Raw genomic sequence first — 21,104 nt, 5'->3', positions numbered from 1 at the left:
ATCGTTGTTCCAAGCCGATTTCTCAATTGATTTTCTTTGCTACAACATCCGTAAAAGGTACAAATCTTAATTCAACTCAATTTAACGATTTTATTGAGTTTAGATTGTTAATATTTGAAAAAAATCATCTTCTACGACCTGATTATTAAAAACAAGATGACATACAAATTTCATTGAAAATTGCGCATGATAAAATTAATCAACAAAAATAGAATTGATTGGATTTGTTGCTTTGTTCGATTTTAATTACTTTATACCTTAATTAAATTAGTATACAATGCTTATTTACTTGAAATTGTAATAATAATAAATTCAATTTAAATCGAGGCAATGCTTATCGATTTAAACTTGAATTAAGGCAACCGTATACGGGAGGCAAAAGGTCAATTTACAAAAGCGTACGGTATCAAGATTGCACTGCAACTTTCCGAACCAATTTCATAACAAGTATGCGGAGAAGGCAAAATTTCTCGGTTTATATAGAAGTATAAATTAGTCCGATTGCGTCAATCCTCTAATTGCAATAAGCATTGCATGAGGCATTTGATTTAAATTGGATGAAGGTAGAGGAGGTTTTCAATTTTTTTATTTTTTTAAACCAAAAACAGCTTATTGCATTATCATCAAAAAACAAAAAGTGCTCATAGGAGGAGGCAAAAGTTCAATTTACAAAAGAGTATAGTATGCCGTTATCGGCAATGTTATGAACCAATTTCATAACAAGTATCGGAGAAGGCAAAATTTCTGGTTTATATAGAAGTATAAATTAGTCCGGTTGCATCAATCCTCTAATTGCAATAGCTGCTATGCATTTGATTTAAATTGGATGAAGGTAGAGGAGGTTTTCAATTTTTTTATTTTTTTAAACCAAAAACGGTTATTGCATTATCATCGACCAAAACAAAAAGTGCTCATGCGGAGGAGGCAAAAGTTCAATTTACAAAAGAGAATAGTATGCCGTTATCGGCAATGTTATGAACCAATTTCATAACAAGTATGCTCGGAGAAGGCAAAATTTCTGGTTTATATAGAAGTATAAATTAGTCCGGTTGCATCAATCCTCTAATTGCAACAAGCATTGCAGGCATTTGATTTAAATTGGATGAAGGTAGAGGAGGTTTTCAATTTTTTATTTTTTTAAACCAAAAACGCTTATTGCATTATCATCATCAAACAAAAAAGTGCTCATCTTGAGGAGGCAAAAGTTCAATTTACAAAAGAGAATAGTATGCCGTTATCGGCAATGTTGTGAACCAATTTCATAACAAGTATGCGGAGAAGGCAAAATTTGTTTATATAGAAGTATAAATTAGTCCGGTTGCGTCAATCCTCTAATTGCAATAAGCTGTTGCGAATGCATTTGATTTAAATTGGATGAAGGTAGAGGAGGTTTTCATTTTTTTTATTTTTTAAACCAAAAACGGTTAGTGCATTATCATCAAGCAAAACAAAAAGTGCTAAATGCCGGAGGAGGCAAAAGTTAAATTTACAAAAGAGTATAGTATGCCGTTATCGGCAATGTTGTGAACAAATTTACGAACAAGTGCCGGAGAAGGCAATACTTCTATTTAGAAGCCATTAAAGTAAAATTCTACAAACCTACGGATACTTACACTTCATTACACATACATTTAAATATATATATGTCCACAAAACATAAAATCCTAACTTCATAAGTACATCGTTCTAATTTCATGTGTACCCATTCCAAATTGCCCCATCGTCAATTTGGCGGTGTCGGAATAACCTCGCCTTACAAATCGTAATTCTCTTCGCATCATCATTTTTCTGCTTAGAGCACCATAAAGAGCCCTCAGAAAATCTATGTCTCTTTTGATATCAGCAATTTCATGAGTAATTTGCAAATTTGCAATATTAGGATGAATTTGGTTATGAAGATGGGCATGTTCATGTGCTTGCCCGTGGCCACCATTAACATGTACAATATGTTGATTTTGGTTCATTTTGTATGTGATTATATCTCGATTTTCGAAGTAAAGTGTTTTTTTTTTCCTTCCAAAAGTTGTGTTGGTTTATATAGAAGTATAAACCAACACAATCGTTGGATGGATTTGATTTAAATTGGATAAAGGCAGAGGAGGTTTTCGGTTTCATGAAAATAAGCGTTTGCAATCTCATTGGAATAACTCTTGAGAAACAGTTACTCCGTTTTTGAAGAATCTTTGGTAGCGGAGTAACGTTTACAAAATGGTAGAGTATGCCGTGTCCGGCATACATCATGACTTTATGCAAAAGTCTCGGAAGAAGGCGAACTTAAATTTTCAAAACTAACAACTTAAATACATTTCATTTTGGTTTTTCTCAAGTGAATCTTTCTTTATGCAGAAGTTTAACAAAAAAATGACACCAAGATGCATCTACGTAGCCTTCAACGGCAAATGGGACGCCACCTACAATTATGTTAATCATGAAACCAAGCTAATACTTGTCAATGATGGTGTAAATTTTCAACAATTCACTCGACGTATATTTGCGGGCATACACAAGATACTCGGAAAAAGAGACCAACATATGGTTTGACACCGGTGAGAAAACATCCAAAGGATGCGTGTAACAAACGACATTGATCTTCACACTTGCTTGTACCGCTCAACAACAATGACAACTTCGAAATTCCCGTTTCATATTAGAGTTCAATTTCGATGCGGAGAACAACCCATTACAAGAACATCATAATGACTCTATCCTAATGACAGAAGGACAAACCATAGAGGAAATTGACAAACAACTTTGCATTGCTTATGAAGAAGACATGTCTGAAATTGGCTTGGATGATGAACAACACAGCCCTATTGGACATAACCTTGGGATTCCACATGAAGCAGAGCGAGATAGTAACTCCTAACCGTACACCTCTCGGCAGCCTACAATGGCAATCGCCAAACATTGAGCAAGTTGTAAACAATGACCTTTCTCGGCATCCAACTTCAATGAATGTTGTATCACTTACTCCGAGCATGACAGTTGAAGAGGCAGAAACACAGCCATGCAACAAAAGAAAGACACTCAAGAGGAAGAGGATACAAAATGATACACAAATTTTGACACCTAGTGCATCGATTGATCAAATAGAAGTTGGCATTTTATTCAAAGACAAAGATACCGTGAAAAAGTGCATGAATAACATTGCAATTACTCGTCATCAACGGTACAAGGTAGAAAAGTCATGCACGCAACGGTATTACATCGATGTGTTGAACCAACTGCGCATTTGGCGTTTCACGGTTCAAGGTTCGAGGATCGAACTTTTCAAAGTAGTTAACTTTGAAAAGAGACATAGTTGTTCAATAAATTTCATCACCTCGACGAGGAATGCAACTTCAAAAGTCATAGCGGAATACATTACGGACCTAGTACGCCATACACTACAGAGAGATAACACCCAAATTTGTCATTGAAGAAATGAGAAGCGAGATATGGCTTGCACATTGGTTACCACAAAGCATGGCGTTCCCTCCAACACGCTTATAATGTCATAAGAGGAACGCCTTAAAATAACTACACACTTCTACCGCAATATCTTCACATGATGAAATTAAGAAACCCGGGACGATTGCTAACATCAAATGGACTAGCGACAATAAGTTTAAGTATGCTTTTTTCGCTTATGGAGCATCAATTGAGGGTTGGAAACACTTGCGGACCGATAATAATGGTGGATGCAACCTTCTTGAAATCAAAATACCGCGTGTGCTCATGATAGCTGTAGCAAAAGATGGAAACAACAAAGATATTTCCTCTAGCATTTGGTATTGCGGACTCGAGAATAATGAATCCTACGGAGTGGTTCTTCGTACACGTGAAAAAGGTGTTTGGCACGCGCAAAGACCTATCAATTCTTTCCGATCGCCACGCATCAATTGAAGCGCAATCAAAGAAGCGTATCCGAGATACCCGGCATGGAATATGCATCTAGCACGTGGAGAAGAACTTGCAAAAATATTTCCCATACGAAGCGATCCTATCATTGTTCTACAATGCGACAACTACTACAAACAGCAGAGAGTTTCGTACCTATATGTCACAGATACAACAAATCGACCCAAAAGCTACAGAATACATAGAAGAAGAACCACCGAAAATATGGGCACGTTCATTTCACACCAACAGGCATTAAAACATGCTCACAACAAAGAATGTAGAGACAATGAATTATGTATTGAGAAAAGCAAGGGAGTTACCAATAATGGCATGTATTGATTACATCCGAACAAGCCGCAAAATTGGTTTTACCGAGAGAAAATTGGATGTAACAGACCGTCCATGACGACATGTTGGTCGAAAAGATTGCTTGAAAAGATAAGTAGAGGCTTCACAATGAAAGTAAGTACATTTTCCCAACATACACTTCAATATTAGTTTGGTGAGCAATGCATAGTTTAATTTTAACCAAAACAAAAGTTATGCTGGATAAAGGAAGAACTATGACCCCATTTTTATACTTCGTTCTGCCGGAAGGGGCAGATTCTTATTTTAACTAGCATGGAATTATGCCGGTAAGGGCATAATTATGACACTGTTTTTATACTCACAATGAAAGTAAGTAGATTTTACCAACATACACTTCAAATCTTAGTTTTATGAGCAATGTATAGTTTAAAATCAAACAAACACAAAAGTTATAGGCCGGACAAAGGAACAAGCGTGACCCTATTTTATAAATAGTTCTCACGGAAGCGTGCGGACTCTTATTTTTTGTACAGAAGTATGCCGGAAAGGGCATAACTCTCACATAATCTGAAAATTGCCCGAAAAAATATCACTCATTTATATTGTCAATTTCCACGGAGTAGAAAACATAACTCCGTCAAATTTGTTGTGAAAGATGAAGGATATCAATACAATGTAGACCGAAGAATATGACTTGTGAGTGCTTGGAGTTCCAAACCGACGAGTTACCGTGCACACATGCCATGGCGATTATAGATAAAAGAAGTTTGCCAAAATCTACATACGTGCGGATCGGTTCAAGAAACAAGCACAAGAGACATACAAAAGGTGAAATACTATCGTTGGAAATCAAGACTCATGGATTATTCCACAAAACATTATGGATATTAAAATAATGCCGCCCGATGTTAAAATAAGACACGGAAGAAAACAAACAAAAAGATATCGCCCAAGAAGAGAATCGACAAAGTACACATACGTACGTGGTAGATGCAAGTTCTTTGGACACACTAGGGCAACCTGTAACCACAGTCCAGCTCTCAATCCATATTCAAGACGATACAAGAAGAGGAAATTGTCATCCTAACATCACACTCTTATACATGGTTTATATGAATTGATCTTATGATTCTTGACGCATAATGCGCACTCGCTCGAAAGAAATGGCAAAACTTTGGTAGTACTAAGACCGAGACTTCAAGCATCAATCACACATTTATTCTTTCGTCCATTCTTTCTTTTATTATTTTCTTTTACTAAGTTGTTATCTTCTTGTTGTTGATAATAAAAAACTATATAAGAGAAAGAGATAAATGTCCCTACATGAAATCTACAATTCTCTACCATAAAACATTGAGGAAAAAGAAAAAAAAATCATCAAATTTAATTATCCAGTTTTATAATTTATGCCTCATGTAAGGTGTATAACGATTTTTTTGGGGAAACAAAATTGGTATCTCAAATACTACATCCTGGTAAGTTTAATAGATGTATGCCTTGGGACATAACAATATTATTCTCTTGTTGTTTTCATGTTTCACATTTATGCCGGACCGGCAGGTCTTTCGCTTACAAAATAAATAAGTATGCCGTTAGCGGCATACTTATGGGCTTTGTTGCTTATATAACATTTTAAAATCTTGGAAAATTGGATAAAACATTCAAGACAATACAATTAACACTAAGTAAAATATTTCATTCATTCATAGCAAAAATTCATTCATACTAAAACAACCATTATGGCGTCTCAACTAATCCCAATAAAATGCGTTCGACCGTTCGTAGAAAAGTTAAAAACGTTTTATCTTTGTTGCGATTTCGCCGTATGGGTGGAACTTCGTTCATAAAATGAGGAACTATGCCGACCCGGCAAACTCCTATTAAATAACCACCATAAATTTGGTTTTCAACAAAAAAAAATTTTCCGTCACAAATAATCCCCAATAAATGCATTTTGCTGGTCAAATAACTTCAAATGGTTTGTCTTTGTTGTTGGTTATGGCAAGTTTTCTTAACTTAAATTCTGTCGGAATGGGCAGAACTTCTATTTACATAATGAGAAACTATGCCGACCCCGGCAAACTTCTATTATATAACAACCATGAAGTTGTGATGGAAACGGTATAACTTGGATTTTCAACAAAATAAGCTTTTTTATGAACAGAGAAGTTGAGATTAAAAATGAACACCATCAAATTACAAAGGTGGTTAAAGTTGAAATTTATAACACAAAACAAACCGTACAATCTTATAACATTTACAAAAAACACAAGGGCGCACCAAAAAAAAAACAAAATTACATAGTGCAAAAATAACTAAGACAAACTATTTTTTTCCTTTCTTCACGGATCTTGCTCAACTAAAACAATCTATTTTTTTGCTTTCTTCTGAGATCTTGCTCTCTTTTTCATGTCATACTCACAAATACACATAATAGAAGAAAGAACCAAAACACATAAGATTGCATAAAAACAAAAATTATTAACAAGAAAACACCAAAAAACAAAGACACACATAAATTAACTTAATTCATGAAGTTATGCCGGAACAGGCATAACTTTATGCCGTAAATAAGCATAACTTCGATTTCAAAAACCAATAACTCTGCCGGACCAGCATATGTTGCCTCGTACAAACACAAATCTTCATGAAAACACGTGTTACTAAACAAAAAAAACACCAAAAATCTTAAACTAAAGCTTATAATCAGGAAAACATATAAACTATCATAAAAACCAAAAAATCATAACACATACAAAGTAACTTAAATCACGAAATTATGCCGGAATAGGCATAAATGTAGTTTCAAAAAACAAAAATTCTGTCGGAACAGGCATATGCCGCCTCGCACAAACACATTCTTCACAAAAAGCATTATTAAACAAAAACAACAAAGAACAACATAAAACAAATTGCTCACATGTGCAAAACTTCAAAGATTCAACGAAGAGAAAACCAAAACGCATATCAAAATCAACTAAAACATATTACGACATTCATAATACGACATTCAAAAAACCAAAATATATACATGGGCAACGAAAACTAAAGTTTAAAAAATCATACGGACACTTTAACAAAACACTATAATTTTAAATCAAAAAGGATCACTTAAATATAAAAAACGACGAAGACAAAGATATCAATTCAACAAACAACAATTTAACATAAAAACAAATATTGAAACGAGCAAAAGATCCAAATTCGTACCTAAATTTTGGAACAGATAAACAGACACAAAACAAAGGAGGAACGAAGAAGCAAAAAAAGAAAAGAAAAGGGCAAATGACGAAATAGAAAGGGTTTTAATGGGGTAAGGGTAATTTCGTCAAAAAACTTTCATTAAACGGGCGGCGAGGGGGCAAAAATTAAAGAAGCGCATAAATGAGGGAAAATATAAAAGACAGCCAAATTAAAAGAAGGGCACTCCGCGCAAAAAAATGGCTTTTGTGCATGTACCGATACCAGTCACCTTTTTACCTTGATTGATGCTGAATATCGCCCTTTTGTTTTTGTTTTTCATTTTAGTTGTTGTCTTGGTCAAGCTTCCTCCATTCATGAATTTAGAACTCCGCTTTAAACGCTAAATTGTCACTTAGCACTTAAAACCTTGTCAATATTTTTTCAAATCTTAATGTTGAGAGTTTCTTCTAGTGGAATTTCAAAAATCCGGGCATGTTCATTTCAGATACTAGAGAAAGGGAAAAAAAATCATATGAATTTGCATGTAAGAGTAACCTAAAGCTTTGCAATAAAGAAAAAAACCATCAAATATAAATGCCAAGAAGGATTTAAAAGTTCATATAGATTCATCAAATATCTTCCTGCTCCCCTTTGTCAGAAATGGAGAGGTAGCAGGTACCCGTTAAACTAGACAAGGTGCGCGCATGCTCCTCTGAGAAGTTCAAATCTGTTAGATGATGGACAGAAGATTGATATATGAGAATAAATACAACCATGGACAAAATGCTTCTACGGACAATCCTCTGATAAAATCTAATTATGCTCATGGTGTTACATCCTTTCGCTATACTCTCACCAGAATCACATAAAACAAGCAGGACAGTTTCATGAGTGAAGAATCGGATGAACGCAGCCTATAATTCCTCAAGCCAAATTCTACTTTTGGCTTCACGTATATGTTCTGCAGTATTGTTCCAATCACATTATCCATGAATTCATTTGGCTGCTGGAAATGGTCGAAATGCTAGATCCAGTTCAATTTACTCTATCAAGCAGCCTCTCCACCATAATCTTTTGCTGCACTGGGGTCAATGACTCAGAGTTCATTATTGCATTCGCAACAAGGATGATCGACGATTGGTGCTCAGCATTTACCTATAGCAGAGAAAGTATCTAAATTGAGAGTAGAAGCAGAAGTATTTGACAATTTGGAAGAGATGGACAGTCCAAACCACAATAATAAAGACTGAACAAATTTGCATACCCAAACACGACCGTTTAAACCAACAGCTATCTCAAAAGCTATCTTCTTTCCAAGACCTTCAAGTACTGGACATGGTGGTGAGCTCAGCAGCCTAGGAAGAAAACACAAAAAGATGAAAATGTTAGCTAAGGGAAGAGCAACAAGATCTTCACCCTTTCTTGTCCCTTTTCTGATGACCAAGTTGCATTTTCAGTAAAATCTAAACCAAAGATTTCACTGTTGCAAGATAAAGCCAAAACAGAATCTTACATCCGTGATAGACCAGTTGAAGATTCAAACATATAGCCATCTTTGAGGGGGCCAAACTCGGCAGCTTTTCCAGAAGCTGTATCGAATAAGATAATTATTTTAATATTACGAAAAGCAGATAGATTAGGAATTACAAGAACTTCTGTTGCAACTTAGAGAAGGCACCAACCATCCATGCACGATAACTCTGGGTTCGCACCAGTGTTGGCCTTGACAATACGAGCATAAATTAGAGTACCTACCTGAAATAGCATGATAAGTTATGCGTTAGAAAAAAATGATTAAGGTGAATCATATGGTTCACTCTGATTTCAAGGCCATGACATTAAAAATTGGAGTTCCAGTAGGCTTAGTCCTTCTGTTTAATTAGTTGAGTATTATTTTATTGCACAATAGCACAAAGATGGTGCTGGCATATTCACAAGCAAGTACTATGTCTGACCTATGAAACATGAAAAGCTCTATATTGGGTGTGAATACCCCATAAAGCTATCTATCCTAGTTGAACATGTAATTTGGGGCCAGTTACTGAGACGCACAAGTATTAATTATGAATCACGTAGTTGAGGAATTTGCTTGGCACAATAAATCCTTTTACATTGAGTAGGAATACTAATATTTCTAGAGCGATTATGCTTGTACAGCACTGCTGGCAGCAAGACTAGTCGTTTCTGAATCATATTTTACATTTTAAGCAATAAGAATTCATAAGAATAGATTTAAGAGATAGCATCTTCCATTTGAAAATCAACTTCTTCTGGCATGAACAAAATTTAACTCATTTGACTATGGAAATCACAGAAACGCAAAATCACACAAGGCAACATTAAGTCTCATTTCTGTTGAGAATATAATTGAATATTAAAGTGTGAGATGGTCACACACTTCAACAATTTTAATACATACCAAATATGCCTATTATCTGAGTCTTATTTTACATTTTAAGCAATACGAATTCATAAGAATAGATTTAAGAGATAGCATCTTCCATTTGAAAATCAACTTCTTCTGGCATGAACAAATTCTAACTCATTTGAATACGGAAATCACAGAAACACAAAATCACAGAAGGCAATATTACCTCTCATTTCAATACATACACCTAGAAAGCTACAATGTCAGCATGACTGCTACTCACTTAAAGGAGGGTGGGAGAGGGTAAATTAAACTGCTATCAATGAACTAATGTGATATCTTCTAATTGAAGAGGCCACATCAAGCAATTCTTGAACAAGCAACCAGCAATTAATAGAATTCAAATTTTCAACTAGAGGAGAGTCAAGCTTGCCCCATTTGCAAGGAGCCTTCCAATTCATCTATCTCAATTTGAGTTAAACAATAAAGCTGTAATTCAGTTTCAAATGATCAAGATTCATAAAGAGAAAATTTGCAATCAGATAAAAATTGCAAAACAGTATCTTCATTTCAGTACTTGCACAAGTATTTTCTATCATAAAGAAACATAAAAGTAGAAAAGAACAAAGAATATGAGCTCAAATATAATGGAACTTAGGATTTCACCTCAAATTTGGGTATGTTTCTCCTAGTCCCTCCTTCAAATGCCAGCACTGGCAAGAAAGCCACCATTGGCCCTTTTATGTCCACAAAAAAGCTCTGCCAGAAAACTCAAAAGTGAATTTGAAGTTCACAAAGAAAAATCATAGATCTTAATGACATTAGTTATGTGTGCTATGCATGGACCATCATTATATTTGTGACAAATCTTGATGAATTCATGAAAATGACAGGAAAATAGACAAACGACAGGAAATCTCTCATCAAAATTGCTCATTATGTCTTAGATAAGTACAGATCTGATTGATCAAAAACAGGAAGCAGAAGAAACACACAAAAGCAAAAATTCTAGAGCAGCAGGAAACTCCTAGTTAAAGCACCAACTATACTATTATTGTATAACGCTATAAGCAAATAGAAGAGAGGTAGATAGTTTCACAGCATAACAGGAAACTCATCAAAAAAATGAAGACATTAACAAGTTACTTTTATTTTATAAAAAAGGAATATCAGTATCTTCACTCATTAACAAGAAAAGGATAGTGGGATGCTAAAAAAATTTAGCTCTTAAATGCATATCTTACTCAACTACTTAAAAGTGTAGCTGTTACAGAGTTCACGCTGCAGCAAGTAGAATTAAGGACACGGCCAGGAGTTGCATAAACATAACAATTCACCAGAAATCGAAAATAAGGAAGTTGTCACAATAAGCAGTGGTATTGCTTATAAATAAGAACAAGCAGCGGTTTCGAAATACTTAAAAATTGCTTACATCTGCTCTTTGGTCCACCACAATTCCAAGGACTGTATCCCCCACGGTAGGTATATACTGTAAAGAGATTAGAGTGGATCAGCGAATCAAAGAAAGCTGAACTCGACTGTTCTTTAAAAAAAAGTTCGACTCGACTAAAACAGATCATCCTAACCTTTTTTTTCCGAACATGGTTATGTCTAAAATAGTTGTATTAGACGGTTAAAGCTAGAAAACAAGTATTCGCCAGTGGAATCATTAGTACTATGGCTCACATTTCAACACAATGCGTTGTAATTTCATACTTTTAACTGAGTTAATGAGTACAAGAAAAAACATAAACGACTCCTGCAATTCTGAATTGGATAATCTTGCTTTGTCTCTCATAAATAGGGACATTAACTTACTTGCGCGATTGTTGACTTAAGAAACATCTAAATTTTGCAGATCCACCCCCATGCATATTGGCTGATTTTCATTCTAGCAATAGAGCAACTTAGCTATTTAGACTATAATATAATCTCACAGTAGATGAGTTACATCAATTTCCAAAGTTCAACCTAAACAGTGAATATGTGCTGCTTATCTAACTTAAAACATATGCCCTTAGTGTTTCACTGTAAGAAAATTAAATCTGCAGTTTACTATCTTTGTTTCAATCATGAGAAGAATGCTGTAGTGAAAAGAAATAGTTTCAGGTTACTTTAATGTATTAAGATATTGGTCAACCACCTGAAGAAAGCAACAACCCTGGAATTTTTCCAATAAAATCTACTTAAAATAACAGCAAAAGTTCATACGTAGATAATTCTAGAAAGATAGCACTTCACATACTCTCTTCTGTGAGCTTTCAATCCAGTACTTATTTGGCTTTGAAAATCTCAAAATACCTGCTTTGACTACAGTTATAGCATCATGGTCCTGCCAACACGGTAAAAACATGTACAGAAGATCAGAGATATTTATCTTGAAGGCAGTTAGAAAATCTAAAATCTGCTGCATTGCCTCGTTATACTTTGAGCACAGTAAAGTAGGATAGAAATTTCTCAAGTACCAATATTCAGACTCATGCTACCAATTTCGTAAAAAAAAATTCTCAAGTACCAATATTCAGACCACAACTCAAATAATGCTGAATGGAATACGACCATCCACAGAGGAATGAACTAAAAAGAAATATTTTTTACAAAAAAGCAAGAACTATGTGTCTGCAATTGTTGAGTTCTTGGTCTATCAAAGCAAGTAAAATTGTAATGATCCAGAATCAATGACAGATTGTATGGATTCCCCGAATGTGAGAAGGGACTAAAGCATTGTACATGTACATAGTTTTTACTTTCTAACACTTGCTCGGTGCTCTGAACAATGAATAAAGCAATAACAGTGTATAAAACATTAAAAGATCATTTTTTTCATTAATATTTTTGTGTAAGGAGATAATAAAATGTTGTAGAGATAGTTGGACAGACTTGATAGATGACTATGGTTGACACACTCACACAAGTTGAGTCATATACACAAATTGAACATATTCTTCACACAGTCTTGGTGTTTTTATTAATGAAATGGTTTGACTTGTATATAAAAGGAACCATACACAGGCAAACTTACTTCTTTTATTCATTGCTATCATGTCTTGAACGAAAAAAAAAAAATTACAAAACACATGTGCCAACAACAACCATTGAGAAATACCAAAGAAATTAACCCTAATAGGAAAAAAACCTGGTGGAGGCCGCCACCTAGCTTGATGGTTTGGTCAGTCATTTTAGAAAGATCCAAAATCACATCACCAGGAACCTAATTCAAAGCAAGAATACAATCTTTTTGCATTAGAAAACATGCATGAATTCATTAATCTAAATCCTGGAACATAGAAAAATTAATAAGAAAAAAAGTGGGAAAAAGAGAATACTTACTACTGGTTTATCAATGAAGCTTGATAAAGTAGTTGAGGGTCTTGAAGCCATTGTCTTCACAATGGAAAGCTTCAAATTTTTCGTGAAAACTTCAAATTTCAAGACTCACGGCTAAGTACTCAAGCGGCGTGATACTGTGAGAGAAGAGGCAGTACCTGGCTTGAGAAAAAGCACATAAATGGTCACTTCGACTATGAGAGTAGTCCCTTAACTATGCTCTTTAACGGTTTTAGTCCTTTAAGTTTGTCACAAGTTAAAAAAAATGATCCCTTACCTATGAAAGTTGGTTAAAAATAGTCCTTTAAGTATGCACTTAACAGTTTTGATCATTGAAGTTCCCAAAAGTTAATACTTTTAGTCTCTGATAATATATTAATCGAACTCTATTTGTTAGATTTGACGAGAACCGGACTGTTCTACCATGACTTTCTCGCTTTTGTTATTCCTTGTTTCCATATTGTTTTCGATATGCTTGACCTTATCTGACCTTTTGTCTTATTTTCCTCTCTTTTCCTCTCTTGAGCCGAGTCTTTCGAAAATGTACCGCCCTACCTTTCGGGGGGGGTTAGGTGCGTACACTCTACCCTCCCCAGACCCCACATGGTGGGATTATACTGGGCTTGTTGTTGTTGTTATGAAAAAAAAATTAGCAATAACTCATATTTAAAGGTACACATTATTAAAGAAAAGACCAAATATCTCGAGATAAAATCAACGGATATCAGTCGGTTATAGAATCGAGGAAAAACCTACGAACTTTATAATGTAAGAAAATAGTATCTCAAAACACAAAGATTGACGGACTCTGTTGATTAAAACCGAGGGAGTTCATTAGCTAAGTAAAATACACTCGCCTCCTTTTTACTGAAAACTCGGTATAAAAATAAATATTTCCATCGTAGTGATTCTTTAAAAAAAAAATAGTTTTCGCGCATTTTTTCTCCAAAATAACCGACGAACGTCTGTTGGTTTTCGTAAAAAACAATAAAAATTTAAAATAGTGTCCCTCGATTATATCTGTCGATTTCCATCCATCGTTTTTAGTAGTGACAATTTTTGTAATTTATGCTATTTCTAATTTACTTATGTCGGTTTTGTCCCGAGATATTTGACCTTTTTTTAAGTAATGTGTACCTCAAATGTGAGTTCTCGCTAAATTTTTTTTTTTTTTTTTGTTATAATTCTGGTCAAATCTAACAAACTTCAGAGTTCGATGAATATTTTATCGGAGACTAAAACTATTAATTTTTGGCGAACTTAAAGGACTAAAACTGTTAAGTGCATACTTAAGGGACTATTTTTAACCAGCCCTCATAGTTAAGGGATCATTTTTGTTAACTTGTGGTAAACTTAAAGGACCAAAACCGTTAAGAGCATAGTTAAGGGACTATTTTGAACCTACTCTCATAGTTAAGGGACCATTTATATCCTTTTCTCTACCTGGCTTGTTTCCCCTCTGATAAGAAAAACCTTAATATAATACAGATATATGGGTTAGAAAAATCGAAAGGAAAAAAGGTTAACCCCAAGAAAAACCTTTAATGTAATGAGATAGTGGATTAAATCCCTCCTAAATTATCACGCATTTATTAGTTTCATACTTAAATTATGTTTGATGTATCCTGAATTATAATTTTCAGGTGCTAAACCTCCCTAAACTATCATGTTTTTATTAGTTTCATATTTAAAGTATATCTAGTTTATGTTACCTCATGAACTATACTTTCGAGTGCTAAAAAAACTCCTGACTTGACAAATGGTAAAGTGCTTATAATCACTTCCTTGAGAGCACGTGAAACGGTGAAAAGCGCATCAACGTGCTTTTACATTGTTAATTAAGTCATGAACTAAGCATAATAGAGGAAGGAGACGGAAAAAGAACTTGCATATATGTTTTTCAAATTATCAAAATTTAGAGCTTTTTTGTTCGCGGTACTTGATCCACACCTTTCAATCCCAAGACAGCTAAGATAAAAAATTATAGATTAAAATCACTATGAAATATAACCAAATGAGAGCTTGGTCTACTTCAATTTGTCTACCCTCATAGAGCTCTCAACAAAATGAGATAAAAGTGGTGTCCTATATTGTGTCCTATATTTTTCTCTTTACCTTTTCTTATCTCCCTTTTAGCTTTTAATTACTTTAACTTTAGTTCTTCTTTAATTTTACTTATGTATAGATAATTGATCAAAACTACCCTAAACTATTATATTTTTGTTATTCATATTAAACTATGTCTAGTTTACGTTATCCCCTTGAATTATGATTTTCTGGTGCTAAAACCCACTGATTTGATAGATGGCGAGGTGTGTGTAACCACATCGTTAGGGGCGTATGAGGGGCGAAAAAAGATTTTACAATGGCTAACTAAGCCATGGACTAAGCAAAATAGTGGAAAGAAACAAAAATAAAAATAAAAAATTGACTACACAGTCGAACCTCTCTATAACAGCATCCGCATATAATAATACCTCTCTATAATAGCTAAGTTTTTTAGAAACTGATTTTTTATGTTATATTTTACTTCTCTATAACAATATTTTACCTTTAATAGCAACAATCAACTTTATAACTAAATTTACCCCCCCCCCCCCTCCATATAATAGCCATCTTCTTTTTTTGATAATATAATAATTAACCATCTTTATAAAAATACAATATCTATGATTACCAATAATTAGTGTAGAGATTTTGATCAGGTATTTAATTAATAATTTAATATACTATATTTATGACAGAATATTACAAATGAATGAACATTTGTAATATAAAAATATCATTGTTTTCTATTTTTATCTATAAATAATTTTCAAAAAGGGAAACAATATGAATAAGGAGTACGAATCCTATTCTTTAGAGTAAGCAAATAGACAAATCTTTAATGTATTTTGGAGTTGGAGTTGAAGATGGAGTTGTGTTTAGTTATAGTTTTTGCAATGAAATATTTGGTTGTTTGAATGTATTGAAAGTGAAAAAAGTAAAAAAAAGGCGAAAAACAAGTTTTGGTTGTTTTTCAAATTCCAAATACAACTTGAAGTTGTATTTGGAATTTTTATGACCAAACACCATAAAGTGAAAAAAGTAAAAAAATATTCCGGAAAAAAGTAAATAATTCTCATGGACAAAGGGGGCCTGAGGAAAACCCTATAACAATAGTAGATATTTGGGTTAGAAAAATAGAAAGAAAAAGATTAATTTGTTGACAGCTGTGGGATTTGAACCCACGCCCTTTCGGACCAGAGCCTAAATCTGGCGCCTTAGACCACTCGGCCAAACTGTCCTGATGAGTGGGTGACTCCTGAAAATATAAATTACTCTCTACCTCGTTCCTACTAGTCTTTATCGTCTCCAATCGCTTTGTTTTGTTCCGCTCTTGTTCTCACTTCATTTTAACACAAGGGGACGGCGGCGACACTCTCTATATTCCAGTAAGTTCCGGCGGCGGCTATGACTCCGGTTTCATCAAAGCTTTACGCAGGTAATGGACTAACATAAATAAAAGAAAAACTTCACATGTCCATATGCATTATCATACTTATCAAATTATTTCTCTTTTCAATAATTTCAGATGATGTGAGCTTATTGATGGTTCTGATTGATACAAATCCCTACTTCTGGAGCTTCATGAAGAATACTTCCTTCACATTCTCTAAATTTTTATCTCATGTAACAACCCCCCAAAACCCAAAATTGTTTTTTTAAATGAATATTCCTTGCATTTTCTATTTACATGGTCAAAAACCACTTGATCTATCACTTTTACCCCGAGTTTGACATCCCAAGTATCAGTTGTTCCCTTTTCCTATCACCATATATCTATTAAAACACATAGTTGAGTAGATGGTGATAGTTCAGGTAGGAAAAGGGAACAACTGATAGTCGTGTTTTGATGCGTAGATGGTGATAGTTCAGGTAGGAAAAGGGAACAACTGATAGTCGTGTTTTGATGCCTAGATGGTGGTAGTTCAGGTATGAAAAGGGAACAATTGATAGTTAGGATGTGAAACTCACTCGTGGAAAAGTGATAGTTCAGGTGTGTTTTTTCCCCATTAACTCTTCTATTTATTGTATTTTGATTCTGGAATTTATGCAAAAAAATGCAGGTTCTTGCTTTCTTGAATTCGATACTTTTACTGAATCAGATGAACCAAGTGGTTGTGATTGCAACTGGGTACAACTCATGTAACTACGTATTCGATTCGTCTACTGCTTCGATGCAAAGGGCCGAATGCTTGTTGGAGAAACTTGAGGAGTTTGTAGATGAAGATGAGTTGTTGAGTCAAGAAGACTCTGTTGATGGAGTTGAATTTTCACTGCTTTCTGGCTCACTTTCTATGGCTTTGTGCTGTATCCTCAATTAGTTCATGTGTTATTTTTTAAATTTATTCTCATTGAATTGCAACTTTGATGCTTTTTATCTAGAGGCCGATCTAAGATTTGAACTTGATGGGTTTAATAATTAAAGTTCTTACATCTGAATTTCTTGTACTTTTGAAATTATGGGTTCAAAATATAATTTTCTGGTATTTTTCACTTATATATTCATGTTTCGTATAAAAAATACTGAGTTTGGTTGAACCCGTAGTTAATAAGCTACATCCGCCACTGGTTTTATCTGTTATGGTACATGGCTTTGAATTCATGTATGTTTAGAGGAAGTGCTTTTCTTGACCTGTGTGTGAACTGTTAGATATCCAACGGGTATTTCGTTCAGGGCCTCTTCATCCACAGCCTCGGGTAAGTTCTTCATTTCAGAAGAAACTGAAAATGGGTTCTTCTGGGAATTTAGATTGGTGGAATTTGATATGTAAATTTCGACAAGTATGTCTGTGGATTTTGTTTATTCCTATGTGATATTTTACTGGTCGATCAATTTGGGATAGTAAATTTTAGCATTTATTTGCATAAAATGTTGTCATGCCAAATAGGTTATCCATGTAAATATCTCTCATCCAAGGGAAAAAGAACTTCTAGGTTTCCCCAGTGACTTCTTTGGCCTTTTTCTGTTTCATGTTACTTCTGAAAGAGCGTTTCTTAGCCTCTAAGGTGCATAACCAACTTAATGGGGGTTTGTTGAGGTAATATTTTAATTTTATTCTGATGTTTTATGTACCTTAAGGCTTAAACAAAACCATCAGTTAAATATCAAGGTGTCCTGATCTACTTGTACTGTAATTTTTCCCAATGGTATAGTGGAACTACCATTCCCATCCGTATCAAGAATAATAATGAAAAAAAAAAAAAAAAAAAAAAAAAGAAACTACTACTTCCCCTTACACCACCTCAGCAATGAAAATGAATCAGCTCTCTCCTTTCTGGTTCCCGAGAAGTCAAAAGGAAAATACACTACTTCCAAAAACCAAGATAATGCCTCATGTATTGCCAACTTCATCTCCTCTGACTGGTGAACCAAGTGAGACAGGAACTGGAATTAGGTTGTCTGAATAGTGCAAAATGTTACAGCAGAAACAAGTGCTTGATAAACTAATGAACAGTTGAATATACATGAAAAGGTTGGCATACGTAATAGCTGATTTGATTTGTGAAAAAGTTTTGGCGTTAAGATGTGCGAGATATGCAGTGTATATATAAGTTTATCTCGATTTTCGGTAGAAAATGGTTTTATTGATATATGCACAAACTGTTATTCAAATATTATTTCAATGATCATATTCAGGGCATAGCATACAATTTCTCCTATTTTATATAACAGGAATTGACGAGTTAGTGGTCAACTATGGTGGAAAGATCATCCATAGTGTTAACTGTCAAAGCACTATCTATGTTGATTCCCTATCTCTAGAGAATTATGTAAAGGGGGGACAAGCAAAAGAAAAGGTAATACCTATACAGCTATACTGAATGTGAATCCTACAACTGGCTGTAGGCATAACGTAAACAGGCGAATCCTAATGTAAGCATAATAACATGAGTAGCTTCTAGTCATTGAAACAAATATAATGCCTTCAGATGAGTAGAAGAAAAGACAGAAAACTATAGGATATGAGGCAAGTGATCACCAATAATCCCAAATAAACAAGTAATTACCACACCCTACCAAGCAGGCATTTCAGATCACATTATTAAAGCTAAAAATAAACTGCTTAATATCGTGAAAAAACTAGTTAATGAAACAATTTAAAATAGGATAAAACAGCACTTAGTCTCAGTAGATTGTCTAGAAGCAGTACATTAAGCAGCTGGGCAAATTACCAAAAAGTAAAAGCTAACTCACTCTCTTCAAGTGTTGTCTTCAGCCATTGCCTCTTTCACATTAAGTGCAAAAGTATGTTCCTCGTCACAACCTGGATAAGAATCACACATGAAATAGACTGTGTACTCCCTCGTTCCAGCTTCAGCAGGGGCGGTGAAATTAAGTTTGATCCTTGACTTTCTCTGGAGAGTAACCCTCTTAATAGCTAATAATTGGTTGCTTTTAGGATCGCCAACAACAAGCCACCATCCTTCTTCCTTGTCTTTAGGATATCTTGGCGCAAACACAGGTCCAACCTCGGTTCTACCCTCAAGATTTCGTTCAAGAGTTACCTGTAAAGTCACATCATCTCCTGCTCTCTCACATTAACACCGTCCAGCACATCACATTTTTTTGATGAAGTAAGAAGTTTCCATTAAGAAAGGCAACTGGAAGGTGCCATTTACAAAAGCAAAAGCTTGGGAGCTTTTGGAGCAAAAACAAAAGCTAGTAAGCTTTTGGAGAGGAAACTAAGTTAGACTATGCAAGAATCATGGAGCTAACAAAGTCCAGGTAATTGTCAATGCTATTAACAGGGGAGTGAAAGCTCCAACTGAACAAAACTACTAAACATCTAGCTTTTAGAGTATGAAGAGGAGTTGAAATCCCATCAAAACACATGTGGTTTCTCTCCTTCCAAATAACCCAAAAAATGACGGCAGGAACCATCTTCCAGACCTTTTTGATGGCTTTGTCAACTCTCCAATGATTCCAACTGATATATGCTTCCTTTATGGACTGCGGCATGGTCCATACTAACCCAAAAATAGCAAAAAAGAAGCTCCAGATCTCAGCAGTGACTGGACAATGTAGCAGCAGGTGGTTGACAGTCTCCAAGCTTTTGTGGCAAAAAAAGCATCTATTAACTAGAGTTATTTTCCTTCTGCTGAGGTTATCCTGTGTAAGAATAGCTTCCCTGAGGGCACACCATGTGAAGCATGAGACTTTGAGAGGCATCTTTGTCTTCCAAAAATGTTTCCATGGCCATTCCTCTAACAGACCATTCTGAGAGCACAAAAGATTATAGCTTTCTTTGACGGTGATCTCCTTTGTTCAGAAACTCCCCATAAAATCCTGTCCGGTGTTTGATCATCCATAGTAAATTCCCCAAGTGATGCTAGAAGAGCAATCGCGTCGTTTATCTCCCAGTCATTGAGATTCCTTCTAAGTGTAGGCCAATAACTCTCTCTGTACTCTGGTATCCTTCCGATTGATAGCAATTCGGTACAAACCAGGATAGCAATCCTTTAAAGCTTCATTTCCAATCCACCTGTCCTCCCAGAACTTCACATGAAGCCCATTACCAACTTTGTAGGATATATTCTGGAAGAGAACCTGATGGAAGCTGCTGATGTGTTTCCATGGCCCAACACCGTGTGGACATGTGCTCTTCTTTGGACTCCAATGATTTAGGGCTCCATATTTGGCAATGATGATCTTTTTCCAGTAACCGTCCAGCACATCACATGTCAAATCAATGTCTGGATACCGGTTACAGAAACAGTCAATGTCCATAAGCTGTGATTCTGACATTTGCAAGAGCTCACGCCTCTTGTTTTCTTCCATCTCCACTAAATCGAACACAGTCTCTATACTCTTTCCTGGATTCTCTTGGTACTTCTTAGCCAATTCCTTTGTGAAGTGTGGGAGTTGGAGAAGCCTAGAATCACGCTTCCACACTCCTTGAGTGATCATCTGGCTCGCTTCCATTGCTAGAATTGCTAGATTCAGCCATCCATTACTTGATATTACATCAACCATTGCTTGAAGAAGCCT

General features: G+C 35.0%; 2 protein-coding genes and 1 non-coding gene across 6 annotated transcripts in view; 1 reads left to right on the top strand and 2 right to left on the bottom strand.

Annotated features, from left to right (window-relative positions):
- Positions 1 to 7,979: 7,979 nt before the first annotated feature.
- LOC132052449 (uncharacterized) lies at positions 7,980 to 13,259 on the bottom strand. Its single transcript, XM_059443989.1, has 9 exons — positions 13,073 to 13,259; positions 12,879 to 12,953; positions 11,988 to 12,074; positions 11,175 to 11,231; positions 10,409 to 10,501; positions 9,057 to 9,129; positions 8,888 to 8,963; positions 8,639 to 8,729; positions 7,980 to 8,529 (listed from the first exon to the last, which is right to left on the bottom strand). Exons 1-9 carry the CDS (start codon positions 13,121 to 13,123, stop codon positions 8,410 to 8,412), a joined length of 723 nt encoding a protein of 240 aa, XP_059299972.1. The 5' UTR covers positions 13,124 to 13,259; the 3' UTR covers positions 7,980 to 8,409.
- Positions 13,260 to 16,275: 3,016 nt separating this feature from the next.
- TRNAL-UAG (transfer RNA leucine (anticodon UAG)) lies at positions 16,276 to 16,355 on the bottom strand. The gene has a single exon. It is a non-coding gene; the product is annotated as a tRNA-Leu (tRNA).
- A 94-nt stretch (positions 16,356 to 16,449) lies between these two features.
- LOC132052448 (general transcription and DNA repair factor IIH subunit TFB4) overlaps positions 16,450 to 21,104 on the top strand; it is a 35,709-nt gene continuing 31,054 nt past the window's right edge. For 3 of the 4 annotated variants that reach the window (XM_059443987.1, XM_059443986.1, XM_059443985.1), the window contains exons 1-4: positions 16,450 to 16,553; positions 16,644 to 16,741; positions 17,179 to 17,422; positions 17,766 to 17,812. In XM_059443987.1, coding sequence (XP_059299970.1) covers positions 16,523 to 16,553; positions 16,644 to 16,741; positions 17,179 to 17,422; positions 17,766 to 17,812 — 420 coding nt within the window. In that variant the 5' untranslated portion in view covers positions 16,450 to 16,522. The remainder of the gene's footprint in view (positions 16,554 to 16,643; positions 16,742 to 17,178; positions 17,423 to 17,765; positions 17,813 to 21,104) is intronic. The other variant, XM_059443988.1, reaches the window with a different exon arrangement.

This window comes from Lycium ferocissimum, chromosome 4 (assembly GCF_029784015.1).
Source record: "Lycium ferocissimum isolate CSIRO_LF1 chromosome 4, AGI_CSIRO_Lferr_CH_V1, whole genome shotgun sequence".
Lineage (NCBI taxonomy): Eukaryota > Viridiplantae > Streptophyta > Magnoliopsida > Solanales > Solanaceae > Lycium > Lycium ferocissimum.
Note: the sequence above shows the minus strand (reverse complement) of the source record. Positions and strands in the feature narration are given on the sequence as shown.